This window comes from Amblyraja radiata, chromosome 17 (genome assembly GCF_010909765.2).
Source record: "Amblyraja radiata isolate CabotCenter1 chromosome 17, sAmbRad1.1.pri, whole genome shotgun sequence".
NCBI lineage: Eukaryota > Metazoa > Chordata > Chondrichthyes > Rajiformes > Rajidae > Amblyraja > Amblyraja radiata.
In genome coordinates, this window is record NC_045972.1 from 40,919,175 (window position 1) to 40,938,437 (window position 19,263).

Sequence of the window (19,263 nt, forward strand, 5' to 3'; positions counted from 1 at the left end):
AATGTTGACATTCTCTCTGCTGCCCCTGCTGGTGGGAGGGGGACTATAAAACCCGGAAGTGTTGTGCCTCACTCAGTCTCTGCAAGATGGAGGAAGCGAGAGGGTCACGTCTCCGAGCTGTGAATAACACTGAACACATGTCTACTCAACTGTGAGTGCCCTTAATGTGGTTTGAAAATGAGAATGTGGTTGCTTTGAAATGCTGCACTGCAAATGGTTGTTGGTGGTGGTGACTGCTTTGAAATGCTCCACTGCAAATGGTTGTTGGCGGTGGTAACTGCTTTGAAATGCTGCACTGCAAGTGGGTGTTGGTGGTGGTAACTGCTTTGAAATGCTGCACTGCAAATGGTTGTTGGTGGTGGTAACTGCTTTGAAATGCTGCACTGCAAATGGCTGTTGGTGCTGGGTCCCCTCCTCCCCCCCAGTCCCTTCAGCCCACAACACCCATACTAGCGCTCCAGAAAAGCAGCCCCCCCCCCCCCGACTGGCCACCAATATGGTGGAGGTGGAATATTGTGTTGGGGGACCAGCCCTCCCATATGAACATGGGACCCAACGGGTCCCACTTAGTCTAGTACTTATGGATATTCATTTATGGGATGTTAAAGCTGTGTTAAAGTTTACTCAAACTATTTGCATCATAGCGGCTGTAATGGAGCTTAACACTAAGTTAATTAACTAGCCTTCACTTTATCTTAACTTTGGCGGCAGCATCCTAATGTAATTTCCCATCCATTTGTTTCATACAAATAGATTTACAACTTAGATCAGTAATAGTATCCGACCCACCAAATTCACCCTATTGGTAAACTATCCCAGTTGTTTAATGCCCAAATTACCACCTCTGATATATATATATATATATAGGTGTATATATAGATATATATTTGTTTTAAATCATTGAGGCTTCTATTCTGTCATAATTGGCATTTTGCAGGCCAAGTTTTCATTGCTAGGGAGAGAGCAGTTTTTTTTTCATATAAATAACATTCACTCTATTTCTCTGCAGTATTTACTTATGTTGGATCACAATGCTAGTGAAAATTAGTGAAACATATCTGAAATGAATTATAATATTTATATTACAAAATTTACTTTCAATAAAGCAGTAGCTGACAAATTTTCTACTTTCATTAAGATTACATTTTTTATCTCATCGATATGACTTTTTTCATTATTTATAGCTCCATAATTGCTTCTATGTATTCTCAAGAGCCGCTACTAAAGAAAATCATTACAAAGCTTTTAACAGACCTTTTGGGTTTTAATAGGCATGGACCATTCCCCACTGCTACATTAGCAAACTATTTTGGCACGTTTCCTTTTTTTAAATAGCATCTACACAACATTAAACAAGAGTTCAGATATGGGAACATCGTTTTGTATATATAGTTTACAGGATAGATTCTATTCAGTTTAGAAACTATTGATCTTGATCTTATTTGATATCCTCAGCTTCAACAATGCATTTCTGTACCAGAAGCATCCCACACTGCAGGTTGTTTCAAATTACTGTTGAAGTTACACAAATTATGGGGATTACTAACCCAATTCACTTCAGATACTTTGAAAATAAATATAAAGTGTAAGTAATTTCCAAATCATAAGAGTTATTTATCACCTTTGTCAAAGCATTTCATGTGTAAATATAACCAAAACCAAATTACGTTTTAAGAGATTTCTTCAAAAAGAAGAAAGAAAGTGACTGGCTAGATCCAGAGTTCAGGGGTGACAATAAGACTGACCCAGCAATAAAACCTGAATAAAGGATCATCATTACCATAAAAATGGTAATCGGGGAAGTGATAGCAAGGTCAGAGCAGTCAGAAATAGGCATGGCTAGTATTGTAGAGGTAGGATGGAGACTGTATCATGGATGAATTGATCATTAAAGGAAACGTAGAAACCAACAGCTCAGTAGATTTATAGACGTTAGAATGATGGGTAAAGTTGACGAGATGCAGAGGTAGAGGTGTCAGAGTTCATATGAAGAGATACTTAGGAGTTAACAGAAATGTTCCTAAATTACGATAGACATGTACATACTCAGAATTTAGAGGTCAGGATCTGATGAAAACTTTAATGAACCATATTCTCCAGAGATGCTGCTAACCTGCTGAGTTACTTCAGCACATTGACTCCTTTGATGTATTAACCAGCATCTGCAGTTCTGTGTTTCTACAGATGTGAACTGATAATTGCCTGTTAATTAAAAGTTATGAATTGCAAAGCAAATTACATTACATACTCAGTGTTATCCTGCAGAATGTTGATTCATTATAATGTCCTTGGCCCCCCCAAACACTCAAGTATGTACATCCCTCCACTTAGAAAAAAGGCATCTACCCAGGCTACATGCCGCTGCACCAGGAAGCGGCCTGCTAGGAACACGGTGCAAATCCATGGCTTCCGCAGTACTGCTCAGTGTGGAGATGCTATATGTGAGCATTGGTGTTGGGATAGGGCAGGCAAGCAATGTATCTAGTCAGCACTTATTTGTGGAGTTCAGGGCTGCAGCCTGGCCAGTAAGTTGAGTGTGGTCGATTGCTGGGAATTGGCAGCATCTGCTCTATATGTTGACAGACCACCTGGAGTACAAGCATTTCACTAATCACACCAAAGGGTTTGAATAGGTGACCAGAGCTGAGAGACGCCCATGGTACCTACAACATCACTTGTTCCTGGGAATGCATCCTGCACACTAAATGAGGTACCAGGATAGTGATTAAACACAAGTATTTTAATTGACTGTGAAACACTTAACGATATCCAGACATCAATGTTTGTCCATCTTACTTTATAATGGATTTAAGAACGAATGTGATTTAGACACAAAAGGACACAATGTGCTGGGGTAACTCAGCAAGTCGGGCAGCATCTCTGGAGAACATAGATAAATGTTTCAGGTTGAGACCCTTCTTCATACTGGACAAATCAGGGTCTGAAGAAGGGTATCGACCCCAAAACTTCACCTATCCATGTTCTCCACAGATGCTGCCTCACCTGCTCACTTACTCCGGCACTTCATGTCCTTTTATGCATTAACCAGCATCTGCAGTTCTTTGTTTCTACAGATGTGAACTGATAACCTGTTATTTAAAACTGATAACCTGTTATTTAAAAGTTAGGAATTGCAGAGCGAATTACATTTATTCCCATTTACCTTGTTTGGAATTGTCGTTTTCAAAATAGAACACTAATTTGCGACTGCATTGGCAATAATTCAAAACTGTAACAATAATTCCACTATTTCAATCTGATACTTCACCAATCTATACAAAGGCTGTTCTTTCAACATAATTAGATTGAAACACATAGGTAATCATGTGTTCCACAAGCAAATGGGGAAGCAGGCAGCCTGGAGTGATTTATAAAAACAATTTTTGGTTCATAAATTAAATTTGATTCTTATAATTACTTGCTTTAGTAATCTATAATTCTAGTTGCCAGGGTATTTAGTCCAGGTTTATTAAGAAGGTTTCGTACAGGTAACAAGCAGAGTAATTGTTTTGCATACTTATAGAATCAGAAACACTCGTGATTAATTAACAAAGTAATTCTAAAACATTAAAACATCTTAAATTATAACTTAACCTTCCCTTAGAATCTGCCCCTTCAGCATTTTGTTTCCAAGTATCTGGTTCTGCAAATATAATTTCTGATGTAAATTATTTAACCTTCACATGTTTGTTTTAGTTGCCGATCTTCTGATTATTTTGAAAATACAGGCCAAGATTCCCTTGAAAGATTTCAGCAAGTAGCAAAATTGAAAAGTACCAAGGGACTAAAACTGTAACAAGCCTGGTATATTTAGTCTCAAGGTTTCTTGGTGATTAAGTCAATGAATACACTGAAGCCAGTGTTTGAATCAGACTTTCGGGTCTTTGCAAGTCTAGCTCAAGAGGAAATGTTATTTGGGGAGTGAATATAGAGGTTTGAGCTGTACTTTTCTTTTATAACACCTGCTTCAAACAACACTTCAAAGTAACTTCTGTTTGTAATCTCAGGAGAAATCTATTTTGGTCGTTGCACTGTCTGAACATGCTTATCAGTATCAGAATCAACAGTTACAACACATATTTGTTAAATCAATTACATTTTATTTTTTGAATTGGTTTGAATTTCTAGTTTTGACTCATGGGGAATCTAGTTATTTCCACTTCAAATATATGGTGCATTTTGCAGCTGTAATGCCAAAAGAAATATATAGCAAATAGTATATAGTGATTAGGAATGGAACAAGGCTATGATGCAAATATAATATACAAATGTAACTTCAGACTGAGAGTCTAGATGAGCGAGACAGTTGCCAACACTGCAAGTCTGTCCTAACTTCATCAGGAATCAGATTTTGTTGCAAACAATACAGGGAGAGGGAGAGGGGTTAACAAACAAATTCTGGCATTTATACCATGGAGATTCTTGGGGCAACTGAAGTTCTTCCATTTGAGATTGTTTCCCTTGGGTACTGTTAACTTCAGAAGAAAACCTTAATTTATTTTTCTTCTCTAATAATGATCACTTGGGCAAGATACAAAACTATATGGACATTGTTCTGATTCAATATTTGAATTATAGCATTCTATTCAATATTGGTCCATTAAATTTTTAATAGAATGCTATAATTTAAATATTGAATCAGAAATCAGGTGATAGTTTAAATGGTCACATTCGAATAAAGAACTAAATTAAACAAGATCTAGCAGCATTTCATAAAGATGCAAGGAATTAAGTGGACAGGGAAATTAGTAATAAATGCAGAGGTGAAAAACAAAATAAATTGAAATTGATGGTGGAAGAGAATGGGAGCAAGGTATGGAGTGCAGGAAAGTTAAGGTTGATAAAGGATGGAATTGTGAAATGAAAAATAACTCTGCAACCCCACAACATTTCAAAATATATATTGCTATTAAAACACCTGAAACAAGTCTTCAAAGGCAATTTTTCCCTTAAAGCACCAAGTCACTGTTCTGAATAAGATTACTAATCCAATTACAGGTGGAGGAATTGATCACTTATTCTGAAATTTCAACTCAATGCAAAGGGACAAGGGACTTGCTCTGATACAACAAGAGATTGGCTAAAACAGCAACCTCACACATTTCAGATTGCAAGTCAACTGCAGATAGCTGCAGGGAGGGTTAGAGAATTCTGGCACATTGGCCAGGAAAGGATCGATTGAAAAAGCACGATCGCTATTTCATTGTTGCATTTTTCCAAGGGATTGGTCCTGTAGAGATGATACGTTGCTTTCATGTCAATAATGATCTTGGAGCACATTCTGGATACACAAAGTCAATAAATGCTAACTTTGGTTTTCCATCATTTGTACTGCCTCAGTTTTCTTTTAAATGTGTAGATATGCCTAATTTAATATTCATGGTAATGATCCCATCCATTCACTCAAGGAACACATTATTCTGTGCTAGCATGCTCCTAAAACTATTCAAAATCGGAAGCCATACAAACTTAATACTTCATTCAGTACATGGTTAGTGGCAAACTTTAACAAAAATCTGTTAATACGAGTTTTGAAATTTTCAGCTCTGGGATGGATAACGGAATCAAAGAAACGTATAACCGTAACAAAGGAAGTCATTCAACCCATTGAGGCTAATCCCATCAGTCCCATTCCCCAACACTTCTCCTAAAGCCCTCAAAAAAATGTCCTCTCTCAAGCATCTTTGGCTTTCAAAGCCCCTCTTCACTTTCCATCAACTTTAGTCATTGCTTTCCAAACCCTTATCTACTTGAGTACTAAAATGTTTTTTTCTTCACATCTTATACCTTTTGACCAAAATGTTAAACCTTGAATCATTTGCTAATAGAACAGCTTCCCTCCACAACCCCATCTAAATCAGTTGCAATCCTGTATGTATCCTCCAAAACAAAGCTTATTTGAAACAAGCAGCACAATCTCATTCTAAATGTAGCCAAGCTACCAGTTGCTACCCTACTTTTTGGTTTAAACAGTTCATCCCAACTCCCCTGCATTTACATTCCAAGCCTTTATTTATGAAACTCTTCCCATATGGTTTACCAACTCTTAACAATTCACCCACTTTCCAGCACTAATCCAGGTCCCCCTGCAGCCTGGAGCCCTTTGCGAACTACCAAAGTTTCATAAAACTCAAATATATGGTAGGTATTAATGGGCTTGTTGAGAGACAGAGAAATTATTGGAACCTAACTGATATAAAGAAATTTAGGGATTATTGGCAGGAGTAAATAATTCATGAGACTGAATGAGGTTATGGACCTGAGAATGGTAGGAGCTATTCACTCAAGGAACAAAATTACAAATTACAGGTTTTGCTACAAACGCCTCTCGCTTGGCGCACTTAATTATTTTTTACATGGAATTTCATCTTAAGGTCAATCAAAAGATGAACCTAACATCAAGACTCCTAATGCAATAATTATTTTAACTTCATTTTTGGCCATTTCAAAGGAAAAGAACATGCTAACTCAGAAACACTCATTACTGTCTTAATTTTCTAATTAAAAAAATATTAATCATCATTCTTATGCCAAACTGCAAACATCCTTAGCTCCAATTTGGTGGGCTTGGCTTTATAAAAATTCTTGAAGGCAACATGCATAAAAAAAAGTACTGAACTTACCGAAAAATTGGTGTATGGCCACCAGGTTTTGGTTTGTTCCAAGTAAAATGTGAGGGAACAGAAAGAAACTGTTCACTTAACAAATCTTTCTTTAAAGGATGTAGAGTCCCAGACAGATCATCTACTGGAGATTCAACTGAAGGTGATAATCTTCCCTGATCATCTGAAGTCAAATCTATTTTCCCTGACACAGTAGCAGCCTGATCCTGGGAGGTCTTCCTCGATTTTAAAGGTATGTCAGTCTCTGGAGGGCAACACTGAAATGGAATGAGCCCAGGACTTAGACTGGAGGCACCATGAAGAAGAGTGTTATTCAGCCAGGTATCCTCTGTGATACTTCCCCTTGGAGAGTGACCAGGAGACGGTGTGGGTGAATGGTGGGGTGAAAGTGAGCCTGCATAGCAGACCTCTGCACTTGAATGCCGGCGCTTTCCCCAGGGAGAAGTGGGTCTGGATGATGGTCTTGATGTTGGACGAGGGCTGAGCCAGTTTTCATCAGTAACACTAGCTCTAGGTGAATGGCAAGGTGATTGTCTAGGCGATACCGAATTTACAAAAGCATAATTTGGATGCCACGACTCATCTGTTGGACAACATCTAGGTGATCCACTAGGAGAAGAACCGAGTGTAAATCGAGCAGCAGCTTCATTCAACTCAGCGTCTACATCATCATATACGTGAGAGAAAGATTCACAAGATGAAGCATCTGAAAACCAACTCCTGGAAGAAATGCTGCTAGCAGGACTTGGACTTAGCGATGCATCCCTGTAATAAGAAGGATCAAGAGGAAGGTAGAGATGGTCCCTGGATGGTCTGTCCAAATAGTCATTATCTGTGCCATTTGCATGCACTTCTTCATTAGGTCCTATTCCTTGTGGACAATTGGGAGAGATGGAGGTGATTTGAATACTAGGACATTCAAATGGTTTAGGAGCACCTACTAGACTATACTTTGACGCTTGGACATTCGAAGCCTGCAGTGGGTGCGGCGATGAAAATATTGTGGAACATGTCTGCGCTTCATGGTGATGAATACCTATTGGTTGAATTATATTTGACGATTGGTTGCAATCATTAAAGTTGTAAAATGATGCAGAATCATCAGGCTCTGTATCTGAAAGAAAAAGAGAAATAAGTTATACCTTTATTTTGCTATATTTCTACTATCATTATAGAACTACTTACTACAAGATTAATTGCATTTGTGGTATAAAGTTGAAGTCCACTAACATCCCTCTCCCTTTTCTATTTTATCACATGTAAATGATGCAAGATATTGGGATATTGATTTGTGTATGTGCATAAGCATTGCTAAATTTACCAATGTATTTACCATTGATTTTTTTTAATGCATGTTACAAGAAATGCATGGCCAAGAGACAGAATTAGCCTCCAAGAGGAAAAATTACCTGAACTCTTCTGTATCCTGATGTACAATATTATATCAGTATACATTTAACTTGACTGGTATAGACCAAAACCTACTCCAAGACTTAAAGCAATTAAATATAGGCTAGCACTTCTGCGTCCAAAGTACACAACATTGTCAAAGACAATTGTCAAAGACGCTGTCCCTCAGGTGAGATAAAAACTTTTTTTTTCAGCTGGTCCAATGATTCAAAGCATTTTAAAGATCCCCGAGAACAAACAGCAGTGATGTCAATGAAGGCCACTGCACTTTGTAAGATTTTATGGTGCACAGCATGGTTTCTATGTTCAATATAAATATATTGGATTTCATCGTATTCAAAGAGCTTTGAAACTTTTACAAGAAATTGGAAAGTCTTAAAACCTTCTTTGCAAATCTTTCGATACAAGAAAAGATAATTCCTTTAAATTTAAATAACAGCACTTTTAAACATAGAATTGTGACGCTGGGGAACAGCTTTAAAACATACAATGAATGATACATTAGGATGAACGTAACTACATTCAACATTGTTTCTCTGGCCTTGAATTTGCAAACAATGGTGAAGTAGTGGCATTAGCTGCTAACCTTAGAAAGCTATCAAAGATCCAGTTATCTCCGTGACAAGAACACCTTTAATGAAACTTGCCACTATCTGGTATCTTCTCTTCAAGAAAGTCAATAATATCAAATTGAATGACCAGTCAATCACAAGAATGGTCTCAAAGTGTTTCAGGAAAAACACATATTTTAAACATAATACGGTGCCAAATAGAAAAGACACATTTAGGCAGAAGCTAAAATATCCAGCATTTTCATTTTATTGAAATATTTCAAACTATTAAAAGGGAATGAGTGCACATATAGAGCAGGGCTCGAAATTGGCGGTTGCCCGGGTGCCAATAACCACTCAAAGTGCCGCCGGGCAACCTAAACGGCGAGTCATTTTGCCCGGCTTGGCAACTTGGTTTATACCGAAGATAGACACACAAAAACTGGAATAATTCCGCGGGTCCGGCAGCATCTCTGGAGAAAAGGAACGTGACGTTTTGTGTCGGCGACGGTTGTGGGAAAGATGCTAAGTGTGGCATGACGGAGGGTCGGAGCTAAAGACAGGCAGCAGTGACGACGGCGACATCTCCTCCTCCCGCACCCGCCCGGCCTGTTAGCAGCAGCTGCTGCCACGCCAACGGCACTTTCAAAACAGACCCTTGGAGGAGAGAGGTGTCGGTCAGAGGCGGACGTAGAGTAGGGGGGGGGATGGTGATTGGAGGAGGGAGACTTGCCAAAACACTCTCGGCAGCCCTGCACCGCAGCCAGGATCGATCCCGGTCTCCGGCGCTGCAATCGCTGCCGAACCACCACTGGGCCATCCCCGTCCCCACCCGAGAGCCTTCACACGCCCGGGGGTGGCCAGGGCGTCGGGAGTCAGACGGGCGCGGTGCCCCCAGGCCCACAGCCAGTGCAAAACCCAGCTCACTCTGCCTGTCCCGCCAGGTTAACCAACAGCCCTGTCTGGATTGAGACAGGGCTGTAGGCGAGACAGGCAGTTGAGCTGCATTTAGCGCTGGATTGAGCTGAAATTACCGTTCACGGGGCCTCCGAATCCTCGCGCGTGCGAGTGAGCGCATGCGCGCGCGGCTGCCAAGATATTCTGTCCGCGGTCCCCTCCATATTTTGGTTGCGATTTCTGTGCCTGATAGATGTTGTCCGAGGAGCGCTGGCCTTCCTTCCCACCTCCTCTGCCCCTTCCTCTCTCTCTTGTACGCCCCCTCCACTCCCCTTATCCTGAGACCCCTCCTCTCCATCCTGCACTGATCCCCATTCCTGCCTCTATTCAGTCCTCACTGACATCCCCTGTGCTCCCCCCCCTCCCCCCCCCCCCCATCTATTCATCCTGCACTGATCTCCCTAGCCACCTCGCATTGATTCTTCTGCCACTCCCCATCAATCCTACACTGGTCCCCCAATTCATCCTGTACTGACCCCCCTTCCCATCCATCCTGCAATGCTTCTCCCCTTCATCCTGCACTGCTCCTCCCATCCATCCTGCACAGATCCCCCCCATTCAACCCCACTGACATCCCCCGCGCTCTCCCCTCATAATTTTACCTACTCCAACTAACACTCACTAATTCCCCTGCCTCAATCCATCCAATCCACACCGATTGCCTTCTCAAGCCCCCCCCCCCCCATCACCACCACCATCTATCCATCCTGCACTGATTCATACACCACACCCCCCCCCCCCCCCCCCCCCTCCCCTCCCGACCCTATTGTGCTGTAAATGCCTTCAGAGCTAACATTGACTATGTTTGATAACGGAATGCAATCAAATATGTTTTAATTCCCAATGTTATTATTTGTTTTAATCCATAAAGATGGATTAATTAAATTTTGAACACGTGAAACATTAAAACCGCAGTATTCGATTGTCACTGACACGTTATTACAGAATTCATTTTAATGGCAAATCAATGATGTTAATATGGAGTATCAGTACTGTAGTTATTTAATGAGCAACATTCACAACTATACGTTGGATTTATCCAGGTTTTACTTCGACAGTCAGTCAGATACATCACAAATCTGGTCAGGAGATATTTCAGTTGATATTGTAATGTTAATTCTGAAGTGGGAATGATGGAAAAAGCGTTTATCAACAATTTTTTTTTTAAATGGTGCTTACAAACTGGGTATCTTCATTGCCACATACATCTAATCTGAATGTCTCGTAATGTGGCGTCTTGACACCTTTAAATATATTACCAAACATTTACTGCATTTATGTCCTTTGGCCATCTCTTGTCAGTTAGTGTAATGTTTAACCTGTCAGATGGGTATAGTCAGTTTTGTCAGCTATTATTATAAAATGCCTTTAGAAAATTCCTTGCAACCTGTATATTTTGTGGTGGATAAATTAAGTGGGAAGCGAGAGTGTTTCTGTACCAATAGCAATAACGACCCATGCTATTGCCATGTCATGATAGTTTTCAGTCCTTCACAGAAAATATGCATCAATCTGTAGTGTGCATGGTTAAGCATATATGTTATCAAGGTCCAGGATTTATTGACACAGGTTGATCATACGCTGAATAATCCAACCACATTTTTGTTTGGAAGTGGAAAGAAATAATAAAAATTGCATTCATTGCAATGTGTAAAAAGAGTTGAGATACCGTATTATAATTTTGCTGCATGTCATTGTCGTATATATCATGTCTTGATTGGTGAATATGTTAGTTTGTGACTTTATTTGAAGCAGAAATAATATGTGAATGCTTCATTGAGCATAATTCCGACTGGTAACTACGCACTTCGTCCGAGCATGCGTCATGCAAGCCATCTTAAATGACTACCTAAAATGTCATTTGGCAACCTAAAAAGCTGCCAAGGTTGCCCGGCTGGCAACAGGGAAAAAAAGTTAAGCGAGAGCCCTATACAGTGCCCTCCATAATGTTTGGGACAATGACCGATCATTTATTTATTTGCCTCTGTACTCCACAATTTGAGATTTGTAATATTTTTAAAAATCACATGTGGTTAAAGTGCACATTGTCAGATTTTAATAAAGGCCATTTTTATACATTTTGGATTCACCACATAGAAATTACAGCAGTGTTTATACATTGTACCCCCCATTTCAGGGCACCATAATGTTTGGGACACAGCAATGTCATGTAAATGAAAGTAGTCATGTTTAGTATTTTGTTGCATATCCTTTGCATGCAATGACTGCTTGAAGTCTGTGATTCATGGACATCACCAGTTGCTGGGTGTCTTCTCTGGTGATGCTCTGCCAGGCCTGTATTGCAGCCATCCTTAGCTTATGCTCGTTTTGGGGGCTAGTCCCCTTCAGTTTTCTCTTCAGCATATAAAAGGCATGCTCAATTGGGTTCAGATCGGGTGACTGACTTGGCCACACAAGAATTGACCATTATGTAGCTTTGAAAAACAGTTTTGTTGCTTTAGCAGTATGTTTAGGATCATTGTCTTGCTGTCAAATGAACCGCCAGCCAATGAGTTTTGAGGCATTTGTTTGAACTTGAGCAGATAGGATGTGTCCAAATGCTTCAGAATTCATTTACTACTACCATCAGCAGTTGTATCATCAATGAAGATAAGTGAGCCAGTACATACCCAGGCCATTACACCCCCACCACCGTGTTTCACAGATGAGGTGGTATGCTTTGGATCTTGGGCAGTTTCTTCTCTCCTCCATACTTTGCTCTTGCCATCACTCTGATATAAGTTAATCTTCTTCTCATCTGTCCACAAGATTTTTCCAGAACTGTGGTTGCTCTTAAGTACTTCTTGGTAAACTAACCTGGCTATCCTATTTTTGCAGCTAATCAGTGGTTTGCATCTTGCAGTGTAGCCTCTGTATTTCTGTTCATGAAGCCTTCTGCAGACAACGGTCATTGACAAATCCACACCTGACTCCTGATGAGTGTTTCTGATCTGTCGAACAGGTGTTTGGGGATTTTTGTTATTACAGAGAGAATTCTTCTGTCATCAGCTGTGGAGATCTTCCTTGGCCTGCCAGTCCCTTTGCGATTAGTAAGCTCACCAGTGCTCTTTCTTCTTAATGATGTTCCAAACAGTTGATTTTTGTACGCCTGAGGTTTGGCTGATGTCTCTAACAATTTTATTCTTGTTTCTCAGTCTCATAATGGCTTCTTTGACTCATTGGCACAACTTTGGTCCTCATGTTGATAAACAGCAATAAAAGTTTCCAAAGGTGATGGAAAGACTAGGTGCTGAGAGCTCTCTTTTACCTACATGGAGGCAATTAAACACACCTGAGCAATTACAAACACCTGTGAAGCCGAATGTCCCAAATATTATGGTGCCCTGAAATGTGGGATGGGGGGGGGGGGGGAAGAAAAACACACACTATGTATAAACACTGCTGTAATTTTAACATGGTAAAACCAAAATGTATAAAATGTATAAAAATGGCCTTTATTAAAATCTGACAATGTGCACTTTAACCACAAATTGTTGAGTACAGTGGCAAATAAATAAAGGGTCTTTGTCCCAAACATTATGGAAGGCGCTGTAAAATTTGTATTTTAGGCCCAGATACTTTACAAAACAGTACTTATCATTAAGGAGTCTGCAAAAATATTACCAACCTCATGCTATATGGATTAAGAATTTAAGGTCCTTTCCATTGGGTTCCCTTGATTATAGAGTGGCCAAAAACCTCACAATCTGTGAAGGCGTGTCAAAACAACTTCACAAATTATTCATTGATCTGTACGATCTCAAACATTCTGAAGTTGCTGTCAGTTTCTCAGACTGATAATAGTATGGACCAACAATTCTGGCATGAATACCATTGTGCAACCCAGGCCCACAATAACAGTAACACTATCCTATCACCATATAAAATGCTAATTGTCTAAGTCTACATTGAACCAAAGGTTTTAGGGAATTTTTCCAGAGATTGACTAAAATCTTAAAAATGTTCTATTTAAATTTTTCATAGTTTTCAGCTGCAAGTTTCACTCCAGTGGCAGACCCAGGATCAGGTGTATGCATATTGGTCCTATGAGTAACTGACCTCTGTAGAAAGCATCATTCACCAAATTAAATGTGTGTTTACATTTTTATACAACATCCAATTGACCTGGATAATATCCTATGAAATGATAGCAAGAAGCATTCCTGGTTTGTAACACTGAATTAATCTTCGGGTAAACAAATAAATTGGACATCCATAACGAGGATTAATTTTCCAAAGAATGTTCAGATTATATAAAAGATGCAATTGCTTGTGTGATACAAATGAAGATGAGAGTTGTGAAAAACGTAACCAAAATGGTTAAAGATTCTACTTTCCAGGAACTGGCATTAATTTAGTATCACATAGACCAAGATACCGTGAAAAATAAACTTTGTTTGCATGCCATCCAGGCAAATCAAACCATGCATGGGTAGTGCAAGACTAAAAAGGTAGAATATGGTTACAGTCCCAGAGAAAGTGCGGATATGGGAATCCTTAGCATACAACAAGTCCACTGTTGTATCCTTAGCATACAACAGGTCCATTCAAGAGTCTGATAACAATGGAAAATACACTGTTTTTTAAAATCTGGTGGTAAGTGCTATGAAGCTTCTGTATCTTCTGTCTGAAGGAAGTGGAGGGGCGGGGGGGGGGGGGGTGGAACGAGAATGACCAAGGCGCGAGTAGCCCCTGATTTTGTTGGCTGCTTATGCAGACAGAAGCAATATGTGTGGGAGAGAGCAAAGAGAAGAGGACGGTTTGTGTGATGGACTGGGCTGCGTTCACCACACAGCAATTTCTTATGGTCTTTGGCAGAGTAATCGCCGTACAAAGCTACAAAGCATCCCAATAGAAATCAGTGAGTCATTGAAATACTGACTTTCCTTAGCCTTCTGAGGAAGTCGACTCTCCACTTCAGCACCTTGATAAAGCGAAGGGCATGTACACCATCCTGCTTCTTGAAGTCAATGACCAGCTTCTTATTAGAAAGTACTGTAAATGTGGGGCTGGGCCAATAAAGGCACTTTAGGTAGTACTGATCATTAAAATGTCAAATAGACTGCATTATGCTAAGAGCTTCTAAGCAGTAGTCAATCGGAGCACATTTAGCTAGCAGAATTGCACCATTGTTTTGTACTAATGGATTTAAAAATTAATATACTCGTCTCTGCAGCATCTAAATTGGTACCAATTGAGTACAGTTTTCATTTGCCAACTAAGTTATAACACCATATTTAATCACTATTAAAATAAAATCTGAAAGTCACTATAATCTTTGCTGTACTAAAGGTACTCAGCCAACTAACAATGATACTCTTTATATTTAAGGGGAAAAAAGGAAACTTTGAATTGGCTAATCCTTGTGTTCTGGGTTTTATGAGATAATATTAAACAGGAAAGAGCTCAGATTCTGGAGATTTTTCTCAGAGTTTCAGCTGATGCGTAAAGCCATTTATGTAACAACCAAATTCATAGGGATTCTACCAATTAATCATGCGGAATCTGAAATTGTTGAAAAGCAATGCAAAGACACTGAAAATAAATGCATGTCTTAGACGATAGGTGAATCCTGGGAACCTCACTGGTTAGAAAATCTTGTCGCATAGAAATAGATTATTCAGTCCACCACATCCACACTGACCAGTGGGCATGAGATTTTAATCCCACCTTCCAGCATTTAGCATACTGCTGTGCCTTGGCAATCCAATGCTTTTCTCGACATTTCTTAACTGCCATCAGCAACTGTGCTTCCATTAATCACTCAGGCAGTGAATTCCATGTACTCTCTCACTGGGTGAAAAATATCCCATCAGGACCCCTCCCCCAACTCTTTAGCCTTAATTTATGTGCCCAGTTTTATCTACATCTTTTATGGAAAAAAGTGTTAGCAGTCCATCCTGTCTATACTGCTCATACTTTTATACATTTCAATCATATCCCCCTTAACCTGGCGCCTCCAGTCTCTCCTCATAACTGGAATGCTCCAACATGCTGGTAAATTTCCTCTGGTGCCATCACACCTTTCCCATGGTAAGGCGACCTGAACAGCTTGCAGTACTCCAGCCGAGGTTTGAGCAACATTTTATTAAGTTGGAGCATAGCTTCCATGCTCTTGTATTCAACTGCCCAACTAATGAAGATAATTAACCACTTCATCCCAAAGTAGCCTGGGATAAACATTATCCAGCCTTGGGGAGCTATCCCCCTTAAGTCCACTTTATGGAGCCATGTATTTCAACGAGAATTGTGCATTTTTCTTTTCTATTTGCCAGGGTTAGAACATTTTTTGTTGATCAAATCACAAATCTTCCCTGGCTGGCGAACGTTTCATTTTTACTGTTGCCCACAAGTCAGAAAATACACAAAAATCCCTTGATATGGCAGCCATACATCCTCAGTATTTTAATGAATGACATCAAGAGTATACAAGGCTGCTAATAAAGAACAGTTACTAAAAGTAGAGAGGGAAAACTAGTTCTGTTATTTGTAGGAATGAGCATTTGTACGTACATGAGATTTTAAAATGCAACTAGACCACGTGGGACACGTTGGGTCCCATCCCCAACCGGGGGGGGGGGGCGCATGGCATCACAGGGGAGGGCTGGTCTCCCGAGAGAGTGAGTGGTGACAGAGAGGGAGGGGTGTGGCAGTGAGGGAGGGGTGTGGCAGAGAGGGAGGGGTGTGGCAGAGAGGGAGGGGTGTGGCAGAGAGGGAGGGGGAGGCAGAGGGGCAGGCAGAAGGGCAGAGGGGCAGGCAGAAGGGCAGCGGGGGGGGCAGAGGGGCAGTGGGGGGGGGCAGAGGGGCAGGGGGGCAGAGAGGCAGGGGGCAGTGGGGGGGGGCAGAGGGGCAGTGGGGCGGGGACGGGGCAAGGGGCGGGGACGGGGCAAGGGGCGGGGACGGGGCAAGGGGCGGGGCAGAGGGGGCAAAGGGCAGAGGGGGCAAAGGGCAGAGGGGGCAAAGGGCAGAGGGGGCAAAGGGCAGAGGGGGCAAAGGGCAGAGGGGGCAAAGGGCAGAGGGGGCAAAGGGCAGAGGGGGCAAAGGGCAGAGGGGGCAAAGGGCAGAGGGGGCAAAGGGCAGAGGGGGCAAAGGGCAGAGGGGGCAAAGGGCAGAGGGGGCAAAGGGCAGAGGGGGCAAAGGGCAGAGGGGGCAAAGGGCAGAGGGGGCAAAGGGCAGAGGGGGCAAAGGGCAGAGGGGGCAAAGGGCAGAGGGGGCAAAGGGCAGAGGGGGCAAAGGGCAGAGGGGGCAAAGGGCAGAGGGGGCAAAGGGCAGAGGGGGCAAAGGGCAGAGGGGGCAAAGGGCAGAGGGGGCAAAGGGCAGAGGGGGCAAAGGGCAGAGGGGGCAAAGGGCAGAGGGGGCAAAGGGCAGAGGGGGCAAAGGGCAGAGGGGGCAAAGGGCAGAGGGGGCAAAGGGCAGAGGGGGCAAAGGGCAGAGGGGGCAAAGGGCAGAGGGGGCAAAGGGCAGAGGGGGCAAAGGGGGCAAAGGGCAGAGGGGGCAAAGGGCAGAGGGGGCAAAGGGCAGAGGGGGCAAAGGGCAGAGGGGGCAAAGGGCAGAGGGGGCAGGAGTGTCCCCTCTGCCCTTTGGGTGTGATGGTGGGTCCCAGTAATGACCACTTCTCCTGTCTCCAACGAACCCACTCCTCTTCGGCTCCCCCTCGTGGCCATCTACCCGCTTTAGAACTTTTTATTTTAAGCTGCCGACTGGACATCAACCACCTCAACTTTTCACTCCCCTTTCTCACTCTAGCCTCTCCCCCCCTGAATGTACAGCTCCACTCACTCTGCAACAACCCCGACTGGTTGATCAAACCTGCCAATAAGGGAGGTGCCGTGGTAGTCCGGCGCGCTGACCTTTACCGGTCTTTACCGGACACCTACTTATCCTTGAACCATGACCCCACAGACGAGCACCAGGCCATTAGAATTAGATTAGATTCCTTTATTGTCATTCAGACCTTTCGGTCTGAACGAAATTATGTTGCCTGCAGTCATACATAGAATCAATAATAACAAAACATACAATAACACAATTAAACATCCACCACAGTGAGTTCACCAAGCACATCCTCACTGTGATGGAGGCAAAGTCTTAGTCTCCGTCTCTTCCCTCCTTGTTCTCCCTCTGCGCTGAGGCGATTGATCCAGGCCGAAGATGCCGTCCTCCAGTCCAGCGGACCTCCATGGTGATGTTGCCGCTGCCAAAAGCCGGACCGCCACAGCATCAGCTCCGGGCAGCTGCCCCAGCTCCAGGCCACCGCCCCAGCTCCGGGTCCCGCAGTCTCCGCTCCTGGCCGCCGCCCCAGCTCCAGGCCGCTGCCCCAGCTCTGGGTCCCGCAGTCTCAGCTCCGAGCCCCGCTGTATCAGCTCCAGGCTGCCGCCGAAAGCCAGAAAGCCGCACCAGCAAGTCGGGCCACCGCTGCCTCAGCTCCGAAGACGGCCAGCCTCTCGTTGGTAAGTCCTGGCTAGCTCTGCCTCCGGAGCCTTGGGGTCAGTCGCAGGCTGGAGGCCGCCAGCTCCGCCATTAGGCCTCAGCGCAGACGGAGGCAGAGAAGGGGGATACGACACGAAAAAGTCGCATTCCCCCGAAGGAAGAGACAGAGAACCTGTTTCACCTCCTCTAACACAACCCAACAAACTAAAACTTAACCAAAACAAGACAAAAAAAAACAACAGAAAAATGTAAAGACAGACGGACTGCAGGCGAGCCGCAGCTGTTAACAGCACTGCCACTTCCGCCACTTCTCTAGCACCATCACTGGCTTCATCGCTTCCGGCTCCCTGCCCTCCCAAGCCTCTACCGCATCGTTCCCCAGCCCCGCACGGCCTGATTTTATCTTCTCCCCAAAATCCACAAACCTGACTGCACTGGCAGACCCATTGTTGCTGCTTGTTCTTGTCCCACTGAACATATTTCCACATATCTCGACTCCATCCTATCCCTCCTGGTCAAATCCCTTCCTACCTATGTCCAAGACACCTCACACGCTCTTCGTCTCTTTCATGACTTCTGTTTTCCAGGCCACCACTCCCTCATCTTCACCATGGATGTCCAGTCACTCTACACCTCCATCCCCCACCAGGAGGGTCTTAAAGCCCTCAGATTCTTCCTCGACCGCAGAACCAACCAATCCCTGTCTACTAACTCACCTCCGCCTAGCGGAGCTGGTCCTTACTCTCAACAACTTTTACTTTGACTCCTCCCATTTCCTCCAAATCCAAGGCGTAGTTATGGGCACGGGCATGAGCCCCAGCTATGCTTGACTCTTTGTAGGGCACGTCGAACAATCCTTGTTCGAGGCGTACTGTGGCCCTATCCACGAACTCTACTTCCGCTACATTGGCGACTGCATTGGTGCTACCTCTTGCACCCACTGACTTCATCCATTTCACCACTAACTTCCATCCGGCACTCAAATTCACCTGGACCATTTCCGACATCTCCCTACCGTTTCTAGACATCACCTTCTCCATCGCAGGTCCACCGACATCTACTACAAACCCACTGACTCCCATGGCTATCTGGACTACACTTCTTCCCACCTTGCTTCCTGTAAGGACGCAATCCCCTACTACAAATTCCTCCGTCTACGCCACATCTGCACCCAGGATGAGGTGTTGTTCCACACCATTGCATCGGAGATGCCCTCATTCTTTAGGGAACGGGGGTTCCACTCTTCGACTATAAATGAGGTTCTCACCAGGGTCTCTTCTATATCCCGCAGC

General features: G+C 43.1%; 1 protein-coding gene across 2 annotated transcripts in view; it reads right to left on the reverse strand.

Moving 5' to 3' along the window:
* nfatc3 (nuclear factor of activated T cells 3) overlaps positions 1–19,263 on the reverse strand; it is a 112,852-nt gene that overhangs the window by 76,336 nt on the left and 17,253 nt on the right. For both annotated transcript variants that reach the window (XM_033036302.1, XM_033036303.1), the window contains exon 2: positions 6,624–7,737. In XM_033036302.1, the coding sequence (XP_032892193.1) occupies positions 6,624–7,737 (1,114 nt within the window). The remainder of the gene's footprint in view (positions 1–6,623; positions 7,738–19,263) is intronic.